The 22,970-nt window shown below is 41.3% G+C and overlaps 1 protein-coding gene across 2 annotated transcripts in view; it reads left to right on the top strand.

Annotated features, from left to right (window-relative positions):
* The window catches only part of med13a (mediator complex subunit 13a), a 205,552-nt gene that overhangs the window by 128,198 nt on the left and 54,384 nt on the right, over positions 1–22,970 (top strand). For both annotated transcript variants that reach the window (XM_062048448.1, XM_062048447.1), the window contains exons 6-9: positions 3,075–3,272; positions 3,377–3,539; positions 4,132–4,242; positions 8,974–9,720. In XM_062048448.1, coding sequence (XP_061904432.1) covers positions 3,075–3,272; positions 3,377–3,539; positions 4,132–4,242; positions 8,974–9,720 — 1,219 coding nt within the window. The remainder of the gene's footprint in view (positions 1–3,074; positions 3,273–3,376; positions 3,540–4,131; positions 4,243–8,973; positions 9,721–22,970) is intronic.

The raw sequence follows: 22,970 nt of genomic DNA, 5'->3' as shown, positions 1-22,970 counted from the left end.
CACTGAACAACACCTGCCGCTTGATCACTGGTTGATTGAAGCCTACCAACCTGAACAACCTACATCTCCTCGCTGGCATTGCCCCTGCAGACGTGAGACGGGAAGTTGCCAGCCGAGTAGAGTTCAAATGCTACCAGTGATGAACACCACCTCCTCTATGGACGTGAACCCTCAGCCCAACGTCTGAAGTCAAGGAGAAACTTCCTCAGTAATGTCCAGCCCCTAACAACATCTCGGGAAGAAACCAGACTCCAGCTATGGACACAAAGACTAGAGAAAGACCCCCCTCCTATTGACATGGGAATCCCCCCTTCTGAAGACCTGCCCCCCGGGTCAGAAACACCATGGGTCCAGTGGAAGACACTAAACCGCCTGAGAACAGGAACAGGGCAATCAAAAGCTGCTATGGCCAGATGGGGCTACAAAACCGGCCCAACCACCTGCGAATGAGGAGAAGAGGACCACACGATGCAGCACTGCCTTGTCTGTCCTCTGCTACCCAACCAGTGCAGCTTAAAAGATCTCGCAGAGTTCAATGACAATGCAAAAGACTGTGTAAAGAAATGAGAAACTGTCATACAACCACATGCTTCAAAGACACGAAAAGAAGAAGAAGAATCTTGGACAAAGTTTCTTATGAGACCCTACAGTGTTTTAGCTGGTGCTACTGTGTTCAAAACAGTCAGACAATGGTGATTGAAGTTGTCATAAATGTGTCAACATCCTCATAGCAAAGAGAGTTTGGTCAAAAAAACAGAAAAACCCACTGATTGCAGATTTATTGAGAATGTGTCTGTTTTATTCCCATTGGAAGTATTCCGTGTGAACGACAGATTAAATACAATACAATAGTGGTTGCTTATTTAAAGATTTTAAATACTTAGCTGATCAATGTTTACTCCAAAAGAAATGACCAAATCGAAAGTATGACCTCTTGTTTGAGTAGGACCCAACACGTGCTGTACAAAGTGAAATAAGTCCATAAGATATACCAGCTCGGCTACCAAGGGACACGAGGAGTTATCCACATGGAGATTGAAATCACCAATAAATATTAGAATCTTCAGCTCGACAATAAACTCATAAATTCATCTGGAAATAAATGAATAGGACCAGGGTGTCGGTAAATTAAAACACAGTAAAAAGAGTTTGAACCTTACACACTAAAGCTCAAAGGAGTTGTACGGGTTCGTGTCCATCAGTCTGCAGCAGAAAGAATCCCGGTACACAAGCGCCAAACAGCCCGTGAGCCAAGGACTCCCAAACACGGAGCAGTCCGGAGGGCTCAGCTTGTTCAGATGAAATAACTCATTCTCCCGCTGCCAAATTTCCATGAGGCACTTAAAATCCAACTCGCCGGACATGAAGCGATCATTCAGGAGATGTGTTTTGATAGCTATCGATCTAGCATTCTGCAAGCTCAGGTGTAGAGTCAGTTCCTCGCAAGCCCATGGAGAGCTGCGGCACAGCAGTCAGAGGCATCCGTGATCCACACAGCGGTGTCGGTGGAGGCGTCTCTGCAGTGGCGCTGCGAGCGGCAGATGCCGCAGGCAGGTGGCCAGACGTGTGAGGGCCACATGGTATCCATGTGTTTCCTGGCATCCGCGTGAAGAAAAGACAAGAACAATTCCGGGATTAGACTTCCAGTACGCCTTGAGTCTCACTAGAAGTCCTCCGTGTCTTCGTCGCTTTTTGGCTCACCTTCTCCGCAGGTCAGGTGAGCGCAGCAGGTAAGCAGGTACTGAGGAAGTATAAATGCTTCATCCTCAAAAATGTGATTTAGACACACCTCATGATGTTTATTTAGATGAATTTGTGCCTGGTACACCAGCAAGCTGGGTATATTTTGGCCCAAAAATACATAATACACCAATAAACAGTAGTTCAAGCACAGCAGGCAGACTGCGGCCGGTACACACTGGCGCCATCTTGAATGCTCACGGGCCAATAACAATAAAACCATTAACACGTTAGTGATATTTAACTGTTTGCCACCAATCAAGGACTCCGCTTTGGATGTACCAAGAACAAGATATAAAAAAAGGGTGATCGTTATTTTGTTGCTTTTTCTCCCAAGTTATGAAAACTGGCTTTGAACACACACATATTATAAACGTTTTTAGATATGAGATTCTGTACTGTCTTAATTTACTTGTCATCTATTAAATTTACCCTGTTTCTATTTGTTTTTAACTTGCTTGTCTTTTAAAGCACTTTGTTCAACAATGTCATTTTGGAAGGTCCCTTACAAATACACTTTGATTGATTGATTGATTGAATGATGATAAATTAACTTTTAACACCACTTTCAACTTAATTGAACACTCTTGCTTGCAAGGAACTGAGGAGAGAACCACACAAAAGCCACCTTTGTTCTTCGCAATTGAGTTATTTCCTGAATTTAATTGTGTTTTTCACTTTCTTTATAAAAGTGAAAGTGGATTATTTTGCAGTTATTTTGCTTCCGTGGCATGATACGTGGGAAAACTAGCTGTACAATAACCAAGGCAGTGTTGTTCTTTGAAGAACGAATCTTACAAAATGTGGGGTTAAAAAAAAAAAAAGGTAAAAATTACACTTTCAATTTTACATGTGTAAAAAGTATTTTATATATATATATATATATATATATATATATATATATATATATATATATATATATATATATATATATATATATATATATATATATATATATATATATATATATACACACATATATATATATATATATATACACACATATATAACTTGTAAGCGCATTCATTCATTCACTGTACGTTCACACATGGTGGTGGTAAGCTACATTTGTAGCCACAGATGCCCTGGTATAGACTGACGGAAGCGTGGCTGCAAGTTTGCGCCTACGGCACCTCCGACCACCACCCATCATTTACCAGTGTGAGCGGCACCGGGGGCAAGGGTGAAGTGTCCTGCCCAAGGACACAGCGGCAGTGATTTGGATGGCAAGAGGCGGAAACTACTTAAATACTACTTTCTGCTTTAATGTGTGTGTTTTGCTTACTTGTCATAAACTGTCTACTTAAGATTTGTGTTTATGTGTTTGTGTATAGGTGGTGTGCGGATGGTGTACCCAGCCTGCCTGGTGCTGGTGCCACAGTCAGACATCCCTGTTGTGGCCCCTGTCGGGTCCTCCTCCCACTGTACTGCTGTCTACTCCAGTGGTCACCAAGTGCTTGCATCCCAGCGAGAACCTGCCATGTCGCTTGTGACACTTACCCCTCCCACGTCGCCTGAGGAGGTGCAAACAGGTAGTGCTAAAAAGTATTTGTCATACTTCATAAGGTCAACACTTATATGTAACTTGTATTATTTAATAGTTTGTTGAGCGTATGTGTGGTCTTTGTCCTCCTAGTGGACTCTCACTCTGCCCAGAAGTGGACCAAGATGCCTTTGTCATCGGATTTGCTGTGTGCGAACAGAACAAGCCACCATGGAGGCAAAGTTCCACGCCGGCTTGCCAGTCAGGTTGTGGAGCGAGTGTGGCAAGAGTGCAATATCAACCACGTCCAGAACAAGTAAGATCACCTCACACGTTTTTCAGTCCTACATATCTACTGGTTGATGATCTATTGTTCTTTTTAGGCTTCTATTTTCATTCAATGATTACTGTTTAATAACTAAGTATTGTTTCGTTATTTCTTGTTTCAGTTTTAAGTTGAAGTCACAACCGGTGAATGGATGTCATTAACATACAAATAAGATGCAAAGACAGACAACATTTTTCTTCGTCCTAATGCAAGCTGCTTCTCTTCACTCACATGAAACTTTTAGTGTTTTGTATCATTCTTACATAGAAGAATATAAAGCATAGTAATAAACATAAAAGGGAGTATCTTGGTCTTGTGTATCGTTTACTATCAGTGAATCTGACACATTGGGAGCATGTAGGGTTGTGTTGCCTCCTGTGCAAGCACACAATGTCAGGAGTAGTTAGCTGTTAGCTTGTCACATAAAATATTATTGCTCCAAGCGTTGTTATGAAGTAAGCGTTACACAATGCTCACACACACTGTTGTGTACTTTTGACTATTTGAATCAATAGTAAAGCAAATGAATAACATTCGACAAAAGAGCAATTATTGTGACTGTTGTTAACTTCTTTCCCAGACGAAAGTACTCCGCTGTAACTAATGGAACCTGTGAGGATGAGCGGATGCAGCGAATGGAGGCATGGGACTTTATCGAGCCTTCTGAGAGGTCATACTGCACTTGTTCTAGGTGAGGTGGAGGGAGCACCCGCTGCTCGTTGAGAAGAGCAATACATTTTTTCATGTTAGTGTCCAAAAGTCGATAAATTTGTCACTCTCCTAACTCTAATCCTCCTGGTACGTCTATGGGATGTGTTGAAAAGTTACGAAATACATCAATCATACAGAATGTACATTCACAGTCCCATTATACATCAAGGAACTTTATTTTCATAGCAGCACACATGAGATGACATGACATTTAGTACCCGGTGTCCCAGATTTAGCCAAATGAGTACCACAAGAGCGATAGTATTTACATAATAATTAAAAATAGAATAATATAATTAGAGTAGGTGCAAATGCTTGTGTCCAGACAAAGTTTGGACACAAATTCTTTTTTTATTTGTATTTTTTTTAAATGTTTTAATTATTTGTATTTATTTTATTAAATCAACATAGAAAAAAAACACAAGATACACTTTCAACTAGTGCATCAACCCAAAAAACCTCCCTCCCCCATTCACACTCATACACACCCACTCACACAAAAGGGGTTGTTTCTTTCTGCTACCAATATTCTGGTTCCCACAACATGGACAACACGTCTGCAAGGGACACAGTCCCTGAAGCACACATGATTGTATGTGCTGCTGGTACACTAACATTTTCATGAATTACTATTTTTTATGTAATTATTTTTATATTGTTTTACTTTCTTTTTTATCCAAGAAAATGTTTATTTATTTATCTTATTTTATTTTATTTAAAAAAAAAAGGACCTTATCTTCACCAGACCAGGTTGTCAATGAAATTAGATTTGTTTAAAGGGTTTTTAAACCAGGTCCAGTCCAGATAATGTCCAAGTCGGGCCCAGCAACACACACCTTCATTCATGTACACTGAAAAAAATTTCTTACCTGCTGACACTTCAGCCTTCGTCAGAGCTGTTGTAGCTTCCTGGTGTGACGTGGTTAAAAACAGCTGACCGGGTCAGGAAAACTTGACCTGGCGTCTCCGATGATGGACAACATCCAAGGTGTACGAAAGCATGTCATCCCTGTTGATGGCGTTGGCCCCTCGCTTCCTGAATTCCATTGCCTCCTTGATCCATCATCATTTGTTACTGATGATATGACTTTTCACTTGTCCTAGTCTATGAGGAGATTGTTCCTCCTGCAGTGGTCTGTTATAGCTATTTTTTTTTGTCTTGTTCTAATTGTCTTTGTGTTCTGGTAAACTTTGCAATTGTCTCCTTCTCGCATTTGTAATTGTGTTCTTTTTTTCGGGTGCCGAAAGTCGCCTGGCCTCTCCAATATATGTTGTATTGCATGCTCTGCATTGGATTTCGTAGATGACATCACATTTCCTATCCTGTGTTATCGTATCTTTAGGGTGTATAAATTGTTGTCGTAGTTTTCTGTATGGTCTTACTGCTGTGTTTATTTGATTTTTTTTCAAGTATGCGTTGTATGGGTTCTGTTAGATCTTTGATGTATAGTTGTGTTATCGTATCTTTATTTTTTTGTTTTTGATTTGCGTTTCCTTATTTTTTCTATCTTACTTGTTGTTTTCCCTTTTCTATGGCCCATCTTGGATATTGGCAGCATGTAAGAGCATGTTGGACGTGTTTTTCTTTCTCCTGTCTATCTTTTTCATTTGTTATGATGCGAGCGGTTGTAATGGTTTCTGACTACCGAGCGTTTGTGTACAGTGGGATGTTCTAAAATCCAGAGAAGGTAGTGGTCCGTATGTGTGTTTTTTATATACTGTGGTTTGAATGTTGCCATCTTCTTTATGGTGTAAGTTTATTTCCGGAAATGTTATTGTCCTGTTTGTTTCTTCTTCATGTGCTTTTTATTGTGTTCAAGTGATCTGCAAGCTCTTGTGTGTGTCCAGTCTGTGTTACTCCTAATATGTCGTCTACATAACACTTCTAAAGAATGTATTGTATTGCGGGGGTGCAGTTTAAATGGCCTTTTTGTCCAAGTTTTCCATGAAAAAAATTGCTCATGACTGCGGATAGTGGGTCTCCCACAGCGAAACCTTCCTTCTGTCTATAATTCAGTGTTGTACTGAAAGTATGTTGATTTGGAGACAAAATGCAGTAAAGTTGCGATGTCATTTAATGTCAAGTTTATGCGTGTCTTAAGGGTTCTGTCTTATTTAAGTCTTTCTGTGACAATATGAAGGGTTACATCTACGGGGCTTTTGTGAATAATGAGATGACTTAATGAGATATAAATGTTTCATCATTTTTAAGAGTTATGTTTTTTTAGTTTCTGTGCCAGCTGTTGAGAGTTCTTGCAGTGGTGTTTTGTGTTACCGAGGAGGGGAGCTGATGATTTTACCAAAGCTTTTGATAAGTTACAGTATATGTGGGTAATTCTATGCTTTCAACTATTGGTCATAATGGTGTGTTTTTCCATATATACAGGATGTAGCATTAACCGTGTGTATTAAATGGTTGTCGTGTTCCCATGTTCTTTTGTTGGATTTTAATAGTAGCTTAAGTAATGTATTCAAAGTCCCTTTCTCTCGTTTACAAAAAACAAGACATTTTTACTTACACTACCGTTCAAAAGTTTGGGGTCACATTGAAATGTCCTTATTTTTTAAGGAAAAGCACTGTACTTTTCAATGAAGATAACTTTAAACTAGTCTTAACTTTAAAGAAATACACTCTATACATTGCTAATGTGGTAAATGACTATTCTAGCTGCAAATGTCTGGTTTTTGGTGCAATATCTACATAGGTGTATAGATGCCCATTTCCAGCAACTATCACTCCAGTGTTCTAATGGTACAATGTGTTTGCTCATTGGCTCAGAAGGCTAATTGATGATTAGAAAACCCTTGTGCAATCATGTTCACACATCTGAAAACAGTTTAGCTCGTTACAGAAGCTACAAAACTGACCTTCCTTTGAGCGGATTGAGTTTCTGGAGCATCACATTTGTGGGGTCAATTAAACGCTGAAAATGGCCAGAAAAAGAGAACTCTCATCTGAAACTCGACTGTCTAATCTTGTTCTTAGAAATGAAGGCTATTCCACAAAATTGTTTGGATGACCCCAAACTTTTGAACGGTAGTGTATCTATTTGAGAAGACAAGATGAAAGCAATCGATTTATAAATAGAGTAGCTTATAAATCACATAAGTTAATGAGAATCATTATTAGATAATACACTAATTTGCTATGTCAGCAATAACACAAATGTAAGGTGTAGATGTTTTGTTCATCTACACCAGACCTGGGCATTCTGCGGCCCGCGGGCCACATCCGGCCCTTTGTGCGTCGCTGTCCGGCACACGTGAGGCCAATCATAAATTACAAAATAAATTTTAAAAAGTATCTATGTCGAGTGTGCAATACAACGGTGCTTTTGTTTTGAAAAGCGTTATTTGTATTACTTCCGTGTGGACGTATGCGCGTGTGTGATTGTGAGTGAATGTGAACAGCTGCAATCACAAATTACAAAATAAAGTTGAAAAAACATCTATGTCGTGCGCGCAATACAACTGTGCTGCTTTTATTTTGAAAAGTGTTATTTATGAGCGTATGTCCGTGTGTAACCTGTGAGTGAAGGTGCACAGCGACAAGTGATGCACGGTTTACACACGGGACGCTAAAAAGAGAAAAGTTGATGACGAATGCCGTGTTTTCAACAAGACATGGACTGCCAAGTAATGTTCCCTCTAAGGTGCGCGCCTGCACAATTGCGCACTGCTCAAGCGTCCTCTGCGCACAGCAAATATATGCCGCGCACCAAATCAAATCCCATCTGAATTCTAAACAAAATAAACACATTTATTCTGTGTAATTTTGCAATGCAACTCTGAGTGACCGTGACAACAAGCGGTCCTAACGGTGTTCGTCAACACCGTTCAACTGAACACCGTTCAATTATTGTAATGTCTATCGAGATGCTTCGAGGCCAGGAATTACATAGATCACTTTATTGAGCAAAACTGTTTATATTCGGCCATAACCACACCAAAAACATGAGTAAAACACTTCTATCTTGAAAAACTAGTCATTTTCTGCCGTACAAACCAGGCCAAAACCAACTTGTCATCTGTCACCAACACGCATACCACTAAACCACTGGTGCGTTTATGGCCACACAGAAAGTCGGACAACTCAAACACCACACAAAGTTACACTATGACTCCTCAGTCATACGTGTGCTTATTTATTAATGTTAATTTATTTATTAATGTTAATTTATTTATATTAATCATGGAATGCTGTTACTAGAGAAAGTTACAGGAATGCACACTTCATCCTATGCTTACATTTCATTGTGCAACATGAGGATGTTTAAGGGGAACTAAATGTGATCTCTGAAAGGGGTACAAATGATTTCCAAAGCAGTGCTTTTGGTATAAAGTTAAGTTAGGTTAAATGAAAGTATTATTATTATTACTAATTATTATTATTATTATTATTATTTATCTTACAGTGTATATCAAAAATAATGTTGAGCAAAATTCAATTGAAATATTGTCCATGTGGCCCTCCAGCAGTGCTCGGGTTGCTCATGCGACCCCCGGTAAAAATTAATTGCCCAACCCTGATCTACACAAATGTATGTCAAGCATATGTTGACATACATTGCTGTAATTATTAAGGTTTGTAAGTTCCACAAAGCATCACGTAAGAACCCTGCTTGTGGTTTGACACTTCTTGGCCTTTTGGTTTGTCCAGCCAGTGCTTCCACGTCTCATCAAATTCTCTTGTCGGTCTTTTCTCCTCCAGACACAAATCAGTGAAACAGCGAATAGGCGGGAATGCGGGGCAAGCTCCGTCAGCGGGCCAGGCCTCACAGACTCCGACCAAGCACAAAGCTGCTGGAGAGAAGCCAGAGAAGAGTGACAAGCAGCAGAAAAGACCCCAGACTCCTTTCCATCATCGAAGTCTGACCAGTGATGATGCCTCTGTGGACTCGGAAGCAACAGCCGACCAAAGACTTGGAATGAGCACTCAAGATGGAGGACGGTTTTCTAGTATTCGTTCAGCAGATGTGATGAGCATCCCAAAGAACTCTCAACTCAGTAACGGAGTGGTCATCCCTGGACCATTAGACCCAGTCAACTCCCCCCAACCCCCACCTCTTAGCCCACATCCATGCGAGCGTAGCGAGGAGTCCGGGGAGGGTATGAAGAACCCTTCCACCCCCAACAATCAACACTTTTACCAGCCTCCCCTAGAGTCGTGCCTGGGTAGACGAAAGGGTTGTGACGAGGAGCCAGTAGGGCCAGGAGATCTGACTCAGCACTTTTCCTCACACCTTCACCCTTCAGCCTCTGCTTATTCAGAGCTTAACGAGCCCACTCTGTACATGGGTGCAGCGATCCAACTAGAAGATGACCACACTCACTCGCCATGGAGGTTATTCCACTTACCTCGCAGGAAAGAGCCAGAGATGCCCACACCACTGCTGCCAGGGCACAAGTTTCGCGATGAGGGGTTAGCATCCCAGGACAACCTGGTGTCTGTGACCGAGTGAGTACCACCTACCTGTACAACCCTCTCACCCTTCCAGATGTGGTACGCGTCTTTGATCTCTGTAGGACTGTGTATTAGCAGCATACCTGTAGAATAGAATATGTGGAAAACCTTCAAGACAAAAATCTGAAGAATCAGCTTTATTTGGCAAGTATGTTTAATCCACAAGGAATTTGGCGTCGTAGACGGTGCTCTCCCTGTTCAATGCAAGTAACAAAAGAACAATGCAACAACTAAGAGAAAGCTCAGAACTGTGGCAGCCATTCGCTGTGCCATCTTGGTATGAAAACAAGAAGAAAACATTGAAGAATGCAAAAGGACATACAAAACAAAGATGAAATGTAAATAGCAAACAATCGCACGGCTATTTAAATAAAGTGAGATTTAGGCCTACATACATTTAAAAACATATTTTAAAGTAGAATATTTTACCTTATTTTATTTTATCACTCATTGAGCATTAACATTTTATCTTTACGTTTTCTAGTGATGGCTAAATTACACCTCAATGAGTGTGTGGCACACTCACTAGCTTTTAGACACTGCACTGACCCTGTGTTGGTTTTTAATAACGGAGCCGTGTGTTTGGATAAAAACAATCACTACATTTAAACCTGTATTTGCCAACAATTATTGGTTGGCAAATACAATTGTTTTATTTTTGTTTTTAACAAATAGCTGTGCAGAAAGTGGATAGGAAACATGCAACTGTGGTTAATGATAAATAGCAAACAATGACCTTATTTGGCGTTATAAGATCAAAATGATTTCACACTTCGGGGATTTTTCCCTTGTCTTAGTTCCATTTAGATCGATGACAAATATCGATGTCAAACACAACATGCTCTGACTTTTTCAGTACAAGCTATCGTTTAGAAGTGAAAAAAGTTTCCAGTCAAACGTCAAAGCAGTTGAATCGGTCACATTTTTTTGTCTTTTAAAAAAAAAAACATTTGTTTATTGAATTTTGACATTTACAGTCCAGAAATATAATCAAACACATGTCAAATGTTGTTTTTTCTCCCCCCACCTAATAACCCACAAAAAAATGTTTATAAAGCAAAATTAAAGAAAACATGCATCAGTCAAATAAGTATAGGCAAATATTGACATGAAGCCACAGACAACTGCACTCCTGAATATCTCGAACACGGTGCAGCAATGCACAAAAGCAGACAAAAGGCTCATCAATTATCATATAATTACACTATATATTCAATTACTTTTTAATCGGGGTTAAATTTGATATATTTTAGGAAAACACCCCATACTTCCTGAAACGTGACAGAACAACCGTTCAATGTCCGCTTGATTTTCTCTAATTTAAGGAATTAAATTGTATCTCATATCCAACGGGTGTGGCAGGGAGGCGCTGGAGCCTTCCAATTAAGTAAATGAGTCTTGAAGCTAACAAAGTAGTAAATGCAACCAATTCCTTTTTGGTTTTGCTAAAAGAAGATGACAGAGGGGCCACCCCAAATAGTCCACTTAGAGGACTCTGTTCGATCTTTTCGCCAATTACCAAAGACAAAGTATTAAACATTTCAGTCTAGTAACTTCACAGGGATAGACAAATCCAAACCATTTGAATTAAGTTAGCTGGAGCTTGTTGACACGATCACATAATACCGATATTCTGTCGTACATCTTAGCCAGCTGGACCTTGGTATAATAGGTACGATGTATTAGCTTGCACTGAATAAGGCTGTGTCAAGCACAAATAGAAGACTAATAAACTCTAACTAAAATGTATGTCCAGTTCTCCACAGATAGGGTCACTCCTAAGTCACCCTCCCAAAATGACTTAAGTGAATTCAGAGATTCAGGGCGTAAATGAACAATTTGATTGTAAATACATGTAATTGATCCTTTTAAAGTCGGAAGTGGTGTCAAAAAAGCATCTAAAACAGTGTCAGTCGGTAGGTTTGTAAACCTTTGAAAAGTATTACGAACCAAACTGTGGATCTGTAGATAACTAAAAAAGTGTGAAAATGTATCACAAAGTTGCTGGAAAGAGGCAAACATATTGTCAATGTATACATCTTTATTGTTGTTCATCCCCAGACTTGACCATCTTAAAAAGGCACTACGAACAAAAGAAGGAGGGAAAGCATGTTTAGCAGTAATGGGTGCAAGACTAGAAGTAGTCTGTAAGCCAAAATAGTGCTTCAACTAAACCCAATTTATAATTTTTCATAAAAGTAGAAGTAGAAGAGTGAATGGGAGAGTAAACCAGAGCCCTAAGAGATACTGGTTTAGTTGAGTTAAGTTAAAGTTAAAGTACCAATTATTGTCACACACACACTAGGTGTGGTGAAATTTGTCCTCTGCATTTGACCCATCCGCTTGTTCACCCCCTGGGAGGTGAGGGGAGCAGTGGGCAGCAGCCCGGGAATCATTTTTGGTGATTTAACCCCCAGTTTCAACCCTTGATGCTGAGTGCCAAGCAGGGAGGTAATGGGTCCCATTTTTATAGTCTTTGGTATGACTCGGCCGGGGTTTGAACTCACAACCTACCGATCTCAGGGCGGACACTCTAACCACTAGGCCACTGAGTAGTAGCTTGCTTCCATAAGCAGCCATAATGGGGGGGAATCAAATGCTTCATGTTGCAGCCAATATTTAAGAATTCTAATGTTGGTGGTCCAGTAGTAAAACCTAAAGTTTGGTAGTGCTAATCGTCCTGACGATTTGGGTCTCTCTAAATATTGTTCACGTAACCTGTGAGTCTTTTAATTCCAAATTAAGTCAAAAATGTATTATAGTTTACGAAGGAAGGACTGAGGGAGAAAAAGTAGTTTACACTGGAACAAATGGGAAAATCGCGGAAGCACATTCATTTGAACAGAGTTGACACGAGTCACCGTAGATAAATTAAGTAAGGACCAGCGATTAAAATCTCCCAGGATTATGGAGAACAACATGCGTGTACGGTGTGAATGCGACTTAACTAGACTATGCGGCTTGAAAGAAAAAAAACCTGTCGCACATGTGGGAATAGGGAATTCATCACATTTTGCTCCTAAAAGAAATCCATCCAAAACATGTTTGAAATATACTCATCACCATAAACAAATGTACAAGTGATTAACGTGAAAGTGATCACTAAAGCGAAGGGGTGGGGGGGGAGTGTAGGGGGGGACTAGAAATGGTGGCCTAATGGGCGGACTCAGCTCAGGTCAAAGGCCAGCGAGAAGAGGTAGGTCTTAAGAAGGGTTTTGAAGACCCCCAGGCTCTGGGCTGATCTAATGTGGAGGGGAAGGCTGTTCCAGAGCTTAGGGGCGGCAAGGGAAAAGGCTCTGTCCCCTCTGGTCTTTAGCCTGGATCTGGGGACCGCCAACAGCATTTGGTCAGCTGACGTTAGCGCTCTAGACGAGGTATGATGATGCAGAAGCTCGGTCAGGTATTGTGGGGCCAGACCATTTAGGGATTTAAAAACAATTAAAAGTAATTTAAAATCAATGCGGTGATGGACAGGGAGCCAGTAGAGTGAGGCCAGGACTGGGGTGATGTGCTCGCGTTTTTTGGTGCTGGTGAGGAGACGGGCAGCCGCGTTTTGCACAAGCTGCAAACGGCGGAGTGATGCCTGATCAATGCCAGCGTACAGTGAGTTGTTGTTGTCTAGCCGGTGTGTGATGAAGGCGTGGATAGCAGGCTCCAGGTCGCTCTGGGAGAGATAGGCCTTGGTCTTTGCTAGGGTTCTGAGATTGTAAAAGCTGGTACTAACCACTGAGCTGACCTGTTTGGTGAATTTGAAGGCACTATCGAAGATCACTCAGAGATTTCTCACGGAGGACCGGATGTTTTCACCCAGAGGACCTAGAGCACTGACAAACGAGACTGGAGATGTTTCGCCAAAGATGATGTTCTTGGTCTTGCTCTCATTAAGGTTGAGGAAGTTAGCACTCATCCATGCTTTAATGTCAGTCAGACAGTCAAGCAATGGCTGAAGTGCGACCTGTCCTGTGGCCTTAAGAGGCAAGTAGATCTGAACGTCATCGGCATAACAATGGAATGAGACATTGTGATTGACCAGGATTTCACCTAAAGGTAGTATATACAGTAGGAAGAGTATGGGACCTAGGTTTGACCCTTGAGGAACACCACAGGTAAGGGGGGCAACCGAGGAGAGAAAGGCTCCTAGTTGCACAGAGAAACTCCGGTTAGTTAGGTAGGACTGAAACCAGCTTAGGGCTACACCTGAGATGCCCACGTACTGCTTCAGTCGTGACAGTAGGATCCTATGATCCACCGTGTCGTAGGCAGCTATGAGGTCCAGGAGCATCAGGATCACAGGACTATCAGAGTCAGCGGCCAGAAACAGATCGTTTTGCACTCTAAGGAGTGTCGTTTCAGTGCTGTGAGATGTTTTGAAACCAGATTGGAATTTCTCGTGGATGCTATTGATAGCTAGAAAAGATCGTAACTGGACATAAACTACTCTCTCAAGGATTTTGAACAGACAAGGTAACTGAGAGATGGGCCTGTTCTTAGAAAGAACAGAGAGGTCGAGGTTTTTCTTTTTAATTAAAGGCTGCACCACAGCATGCTTAAAAGTGGCCAGGACATATCCGGAGGAGAGTCAGGTGTTAATCAACCATAAAATAGTTGGGCCAACTGAATCAAGGACTTCTTTGAGAAGGCGAGAGGGAAGGCTATCTGATGGGCAATATGTGGGCCGCAGGTGTTTGACTGCGTACGAGAGGGAGGGGAAGGAGATAGGCTCAAACTCCTCGAAAAAAGCAAGCGGGGGAGGGAGAGGAGGAGCAGAGGTGTCAGGTGGTCTGAGTGCAGAGATTTTGTCAATGAAGAAGTTTAAAAAACGTTTACAGAGGACAGGTGAGGGGATAACAGGTGACACATTGTGGGGGTTGATGAGAGAATTTAAATCTTGAATGAGCCGTCAGAGCCCCACAAACTACCGCTGCTAACCTGCTAAGCTAACAAAACAACTCAAACTCAGATTCGCTGACGTCACACATCACTAGGCAACAGGCACCGCCTTTTAAAAGGCACACTCACAGATGCACATACTGAAACTTATCTTAACTGCATTATGTCAGATATTTGAATTGTTTTTTTCAGTTTTTTTTTAAAGTAATGCAATAATTACTTTTCCTAGTAATTAATTACATTTATTTAAGATTCATTTAGTTAGTAAGTCAGTTACTCTTTTGGTAAAGTAACAAGTAACCATAATTTATAACTTTTTAAAAGTAATTTTCAGAACACAGCCTGTCACACAGCATCATGAAGCAGTTGGCAGGTTGGTGTTCCTCGCTAAAATCTTTGTGTGTATGTCCTATAATAATGTTTATTTTTGAAGGTCAATTTGTTTCATGTTGCTGCTGACGTTTAAACCACGGCACTTCATTAGACAATTTCTTCTTTTATGTTTTTGTTAGTTGAAGAATTGAGCATAAATAAATGTTTTTTAAAGAAGATTGGAGATTATATTTGACTTTTCTTATATTAATTTCAAGGCTTTTTCTGTTTTCTTATCTCTAAACACCTCTTAAGTTGGGATCCTATTATGCACAACTTGTTGGTTCCTGTTTTTGTGTATTTGGGCTCCCCGTCAGTTTAAAAAATTTAAAATCAAGTCATGGTGGAGATATTTAGTTACATAAACAAATATTTCCATTTATGGGTTAATTTACGGGCCAAACTATATCGGGATATGAGTTTTGATCCGTATCGCCCAGCCCTACACTCGTGTTAGCAACAATACGAGCACAGTAAATGGATATTCTGTGTTTGAGCGTTGTAGTAGGCCTTATGATGGTATTGTGTCTATATGTATTAGTACCCATGTGTACGTTGTTTGAGTGTTAATATTGAAATTGTGAAGTTTAAGACATTTCATATTGTTACTAAATTTTAAGTTGTTTTCATTTAGTAGCACCTGTACTACTAGTGAAAAAAAGTTACGTGTACAGCGCCTGAACAGTGGAAGGAAGTTGGCTTGAGGAAAATTTTGCAAGCGTGTGACCTGCACGCCCAAGTATGTGAAACATTGCGAGGCAGTTTTAAAGGGAAAATTGTGCAGAGGATATTTCTTAGCAGCATCACTTATCGAAAATATTTCACTTTTACCCAAGTTCAATTTGTAGCCAGACACATGTCCAAAAGCTTGGCGAGTTCCTAAGGCAGCCGGGACCAAGACGGAGATGTCCGAGACATATAGAAGGAGGTCATCTGCATAGATAGAGACTTTCACCTGCACATTGTTTCTACATATGCCCGTAATAAGCGGGTTGGTACAAAGCGCTATTGACAGAGGCTCAATGGCAAGAGCAAAAAACCATGGGTTCAGGGGGCAGCCCTGTGGTGTGGAACGGTAAAGGCGAAAATATTCTTATTGAATATAGGACATGAATATAAAAGCTTAATCCATAAAATAGTACCATTGCCAATGTCAAATCTCTTCAGGACATACAATAGATAATTTAACTCCACTCGGTCAAATGCCTTTTCAGCTTCCATATACTGTATATCACTGCCTCTCTAGTGTTAAGAGCAGGCACATCATACAATCTATTGATAAAACGTCGAAGATTAGAAAAGGAGTGCTTATTCCGAATGAAACCGGTTTGATCCACATTGATAATAGAAGAGAGAACAGTATCCAGCTGAAAGCCAGCAGTTTGGATAATAATTCAAAATCCACATTTAATGGACTAATAGGGTGATACGAAGTGCACAACAAAGAGTCCTTGCCTTTATTCATGAGTAGAGAAAATTGAAGCTTGGTTGAGCGTTTGCGGGAGGCGGCCAGATTTAAACAATTTATTGTACATGTCCAATAATAGGGGGGCGAGTTTATGCCTAATTTTTTTTGAAAAATCTGGGGGGATAGCCATTTGGTCTTGGGGATTGTCCGTTTTGTAGTGATAACTCTGCAACATTTAATTCCGAAGCAGTAATTTGTCTCTGTAACTCTATTGCAGCAGACTGATCAACCGGGGGGATGTCCAGATTGGCAAAAAAAAATGCTCAAGCTCAGGAGTTGAACAATGACAAGATGAGTAGAGGGACGCATAGAAATTCCTAAATACATTATTGATCTCATGTTCATCCGTAACTATACCTAAATCAGAATATAATTGGATGCTGATATCTGGCGTAGTTTACCAGCTTTATCACAATGTTCATCAAACTGAGATCTTGAACCAAGTATTTGTTCAGTAGCACGGTCTGTCGCAAGGACATCAGCGTGTAGAGAGAGCCTTTCCTTAAAAGTGTCCGGGTTTTGAGAGGTGGCGTACAAGTTATTTAACAAAGATAAGTGTTGTGTCAAACTAGTCAACTTATTCTTCCCGAGTTTTTTTTCTCATAATTTCTATAGAATATTATCTCCCCCCTAATGTATGCTTTCAGCGCCTCCCAGAGTACAGAAACTAAATCCACAAAGTTCTCATTTAAAAGTAATCGTATATTTAGGCACCATGGTCCACGTGGGGTTGGCAGGTTTTGAAAGAATAATTCCATTGAAATTGGAGCACAATCAGAGATAACAATTGCATCATATTTACATATAGATAAAAGTAATTTAATATTAACTAGAAAGTAGTCAATGCGGGTGAAAGTGTGATGAACGTTAGAGAAGAAGGAACATTGCCTTTTGGAGGGATTAAAAAAGCGTCTGAAAAAGAAAATTATTTTATAAAAGACTGAATTAACTTAGCAGACCTTGATGGTAAGCAAGTCTTGGGTGATGAGCGTTCAAGCTGGGGATCGGCCAAGAGTTAAAGTCTCCTCCTAATATTAAATAGTACATTGACAAGTCAGGGAGATTCAGAAAAAGACATTTGAAAAAGGTGTCATTGTCATAGATGGGAGCATAAACATTTACAAGGGCTACTGAGGTGTTGGAAATTTGACCAGTGATGATAACATACCTGCCATTGGGATCAGAAATACTATTAGAGTGTGCAAAAGGAATAGATTAATGTCGCAAAATAGCGACTCTACTCGATTTGCCCCAAAATTAAGAGTGACAAGTCTGTCCTATCCATCCTCTCCTCAGCTTCAAGTGATAAGAAGGTTTAAGCTATATAAATAAACATTGATTGATTGATTGATTGAAAGGGGAAATTAGCTTTTTGGGGGATTTTGCCTATCGTTCACTATCATTATGAAAGACATGACGATGGATGTTATTTAATTATTTAATTAGCTTTCTAAATATTAAAGGCCTACTGAAATGAAATTTTATTTTTTAAACGGGGATAGCAGGTCCATTCTATGTGTCATACTTGATCATTTCGCGATATTGCCATATTTTTGCTGAAAGGATTTAGTAGAGAACATCGACGATAAAGTTCGCAACTTTTGGTCGCTGATAAAAAAGCCTTGCCTGTACCGGAAGTAGCGTGATGTCACAGGTTGTGGAGCTCCTCACATCTGCACATTGTTTACAATCATGGCCACCAGCAGCGAGAGCGATTCGGACCGAAAAAGCAACGATTACCCCATTAATTTGAGCGAGGATGAAAGATTCGTGGATGAGGAAAGTGAGAGTGAAGGATTAGAGGGCAGTGGAAGCGATTCAGATAGGGAAGATGCTGTGAGAGGCGGGTGGTACCTGATATTCAGCTGGGAATGACTAAAACAGTAAATAAACACAAGACATATATATACTCTTATTAGCCACAACACAACCAGGCTTATATTTAATATGCCACAAATTAATCCGCATAACAAACACCTCCCCTCTCCCGTCCATATAACCCACCAATACAACTCAAACACCCGCACAACACACTCAATCCCACAGCCCAAAGTACCGTTCACCTCCGTAAAGTTCATACAGCACATATATTTCCCCAAAGTTACGTACGTGGCATGCACATAGCGGCACGCACGTACGGGCAAGTGATCAAATGTTTGGAAGCCAAAGCTGCGTACTCACGGTAGCGCGTCTGCTATCCAACTCAAAGTCCTCCTGCTTGTGTTGCTGCAGCCAGCCGCTATTACACCGATCCCACCTACAGCTTTCTTCTTTGCTGTCTTCATTGTTCATTAAACAAATTGCAAAAGATTCACCAACACAGATGTCCAGAATACTGTGGAATTTTGCGATGAAAACAGACGACTTAATAGCTGGCCACAATGGTGTCCCAATATGTCCGCACAATCCGTGACATCACGCGCAAACGTCATCATACCGAGACGTTTTCAGCAGAATATTTTGCGGGAAATTTAAAATTGCACTTTACTAATCTAACCCGGCCGTTTTGGCATGTGTTGCAAAGTTAAGATTTCATCATTGATATATAAACTATCAGACTGCGTGGTCGGTAGTAGTGGGTTTCAGTAGGCCTTTAAATAAATGCAATCAAAGGCTGCGCAAAATGTTAAGGTGGTATTATTATATAAGTGCCGGACCGATAATCAGCATTTCCGTTTTCTCAGCATTAAGATGCACAACGTTGCTGGACATCCATTGTTTAATTTAATTTAGACATGCCTCCAGATGACTACAATCTGGCGTGTTGGTCAGCTTTAGGGGCATGTCCAGTTGGGTGTCATCAGCATAACAGTGAAAGCTAACACCGTATTTGCATATGATGTCACCTAGAGGCAGCATGTAGGTGCTGAAGAGTGCACGGCCAAGAACCGAACCCTGTGGAACTCTGCACGTTACTTTAACATACACCGTGGTCACATTATTATGGGAGACACACTGCATCCTGTCAGTAAGATAGGAGTTAAAACAAGAAAAGGTTAAGTCTGACATACCAATACGTGTTTTGATACGTTCTAATAGAATGTAATGATCGACGGTATCGAAAGCAGCGCTACGATCAAGTAGCAGCAACATGGCTGACGCCTCAGCATCCATAGTTAGCAATAGGTCATTTGTCATGTTTGCAAAGGCTGTCTCAGGAGAGTGATTTGCCCTGAAACCGGATTGAAAGGGTTCACAGAGATTGTTAGACGCTAAGTGTTCATTTAGCAGCTGTGCAACAATATTTTTGAGAATTTTCGAGATAAAAGGAAGGTGCAACACTGGCTGGTAGTTTACTATGAGGTCAAGGTCAAGGTTAGGTTTTTTGAGCAGAGGGTGAATAACCACTTTTTTGCTTGGTGCTGCGATAGATTGAATGTGTCATTCTTTGCCACCTCCGTAGAATGCCTGTTCACTTCTGGCACAGTCACTACAGAAAAAACATTATGTGTGCAGGAATTGTTGTTGCCTGGCGCTGGTTAGTTCCAGCTTAACTGACTCCACACCCGGACTAACAGACGCTTTAATTGCCTGTGTCCGAGCTTGCTTTAGTGTAGTTAGTCAAGCTTGACTCAAATAGTGGTCTATATTTCTGGAGAGAGTGATGGCGCCTTCCCGGTTAGGGCGAAGGCCGTCCCTCCTCTGCAAGCCAGGTTTGCCTCAGAAAGAGGGCCAATTATCAATAAACGTTAGTCCCAGTACTCTACGAAAACTAGCCAGCCACTTGTTAAACGAGACTAATCTGCTAATCATTGCCTCTCACAGGCAATGATGAGACAAGTACTCGATACCGGGAGATCTTTCTAGCGAGATTACAAGTCCGAGCTGTGTTCCTCTTTGTAATCTCTGAATGTCTCATCCTATTGTCATTGGAGCCGAAGTGTATAACTATGTTCGCATAGCTAGTGGTGCGATTAGCCTGTCGTACGTGTTTACTAGGCTCCCTAAGACTAGCTTCAATGTCAGGTGCTCTGACCACAGGAATACCCTTAATCATGGCTGGTTTACTAAGCTGTATGTTCCGGGTAATGGAGTCCCCGATGACTAAGGTGTGGTGCCTGGTAGACTGGGGTGTAGGACGAGCTAAAGGGTTAAACATATTATGTGTCTCAACCGGTTCACTGTGGCTTGTAGGCCGCTTAGGGCTGCTACAAGCTCGGCTAGTCAGCTCGCTACAGCTAATGCTAGCAAATGTGTTCGCAGCGTCTAAAGTTACGAAATTACTCTGCTCTGACTGGCGGACACGGTCCTCTAGTAGGGCCAAGCTATCCATGAGAAAGGTGCACAAAGAGCAGGGAGCCATACTCACATTGTTTCTTTCACAGAGTCAAGTTCTTGCTGTCTTCGAAGAAGTAGCAGCAGCGTGAGGGAGCAGATGCCCTCGGAGCGTAGTTACTTTCAACCGTGACAAGCTTAACTTCGTTAGCTTAGCAGCTAGCTAGGTTGTTTTTTTCACTGAGTCGAGTTCTTGCTGTCTTAGGAGCAATAGGCAGACGCCTTCGGAGCGTAGTTGCTTTCAGCTGCGACTAGCTTAGCTTTGTTAGCTTAGCAGATATCTAGCTGAGAGAGGGGCGGTGAGACAGAGAGGGTGTTGTGCAAGTTTGATAAAACTACTAAATATGTTTGAGAAGAAATAAAGAAAGTTGTAAAACACTTAGAAGCACACAGGTAGAAAGATAGTACTTAGCTTTTTCGCGGCAGCAGCAGCAAGCAGCAGCAGACTGCGCATTACTTAAAAAAAGGCATCACAACATTAGCTTTTTTTTTTTTTTTCTTCATCACTAATTTTTGCTCACTGCATTAATGGGATTCCGACTGCTAAGATGTTCATATATTCCCATTTAGGTGAGGAATGTCTCATAAATCCTCACAAAGAAACGGGGTGGGGAAAGCGTCTTTTTGTGTCGTTCTGGCCATTTTTGGGTCCTAAATGACTCTCAAAGTGTACCAACTTGTCAGAATACCTACTCAATACCTATCTCAATTGTGCCAGCAACTTAAGGGTTCCAGGTTCGATCCCCGCTACCGCCACCCTAGTAACTGCTGTTGTGTCCTTGGGCAAGACACTTTACCCACCTCCTCCCAGTCCCACCCACACTGGTTTAAATGTAACTTAGACATTGGGTTTCACTATGTAAAGCACTTTGAGTGCTATATAAATATAATTAACTTCACTTCATCACTGCGCCGCTAAAAGTTGTGTGTCTTTGTTAGGGCTCATAATAATTATATCACTAATACTTGGTTGATATTCAAATCACAAAATATAGATGTAGTAGTTTTAGCGGGTTTTGAATGGTTACATGTTTGATTTCATAGGCGAAATAGATTAGCTCCCATTGGTTAAGATGTAAGCATTCTTTTATATTTAAGTTTATTTAATATTTAGAATGCTTTTTTTTTTTTTAATCCATCCGTCGTCATGTCTTTGATAATGATTGTGAACGGCTGTCAAAATTCCCCAAAAAGTGCAGTTCCTCTTTAAGATGAGTCTCCTACAAGAAGATTACCTGGGCGCCCAGATGACAAAGATTACTTTGTTTTATAGGATTATTAAACCCTTTGCAATTAAAACTGATAAACCTAATGCCACACCCGCCGGACGTTGCTGTTCGATTCGTCTGGGTCATAGCAAAAAGATGCAAACATCAACATATACAGTATACAAAAATGCAAGTCTGTGGTAAAACTCTATAAAAAAGCTTGACTGATGCAAAGAAAAAGAAAACAGTGGCCAAGAATTGAGCAGTGAACTCAGTCGGACGAGGGTCCTCATAGCCCCCACGGAGGCCCACCACTCGGACATTATTCCACCTCGAGCGGCCCCTCAGATCATCGCATTTTTTAGACAGGAGATCAATGGTGGCAGCCAGCTTGTTGACGCTAGTGCGGAGTTCAGTTAGCTCTTTAGCGTTATTGTTAGCAGCGAGCTCCAGGCTAGCGATGGCTTAGCCGTGGGACGATAGAATGCTCTCAAATGGCTCCATAACAGCCGCTATCTCTCCTCTGACACCGGATTTAAAGTTGTCGAGGAAGTCGGCTCGCATTTCGCCCATCTTCTGACTTATCCACTTACAAAGGGCCGAGTCGATGACTGACTGCTCCATGGCATCTGGATCCAGAGACGCACCAGGCCTGGAGCGGCCTGCTAGTTGGATTTCCCTCGGCCAGACATCGCGGAATTCGCAGGTGCAATCCACAAAAAAGAAGCTACACATGACAGGTCAGTAAAAAGTAGTGATGGGACCAAATGTGCCGAGTCTTCGAGGCGTGTGTCGAGTAATGGAGGGAGCGTTTCCGCGAAGCGCGTATCAAGACTTGCTTCATTTAGGGAAGGAGCCTGAAATGATGACGTGTGATGCCTCACTGCCAAGTTGTACCACGTGACCGCTTCGGGACGCGGTTCAGCCTCACTGCCTGCTTGTATCACATGACCGTTTCAGGAGGCAGTTCAGATTTTCCGGGATATTTGACAACTCATAAACCACCCAAGCTCTATTGAAAATGTGGCTTT

The sequence above is a fragment of the Entelurus aequoreus genome, linkage group LG05 (genome assembly GCF_033978785.1).
Source record: "Entelurus aequoreus isolate RoL-2023_Sb linkage group LG05, RoL_Eaeq_v1.1, whole genome shotgun sequence".
In the NCBI taxonomy this organism is placed as follows: domain Eukaryota; kingdom Metazoa; phylum Chordata; class Actinopteri; order Syngnathiformes; family Syngnathidae; genus Entelurus; species Entelurus aequoreus.
The sequence above is the reverse complement of the archived record's forward strand: the minus strand, read 5'-3'. Positions and strand labels throughout refer to the sequence as shown.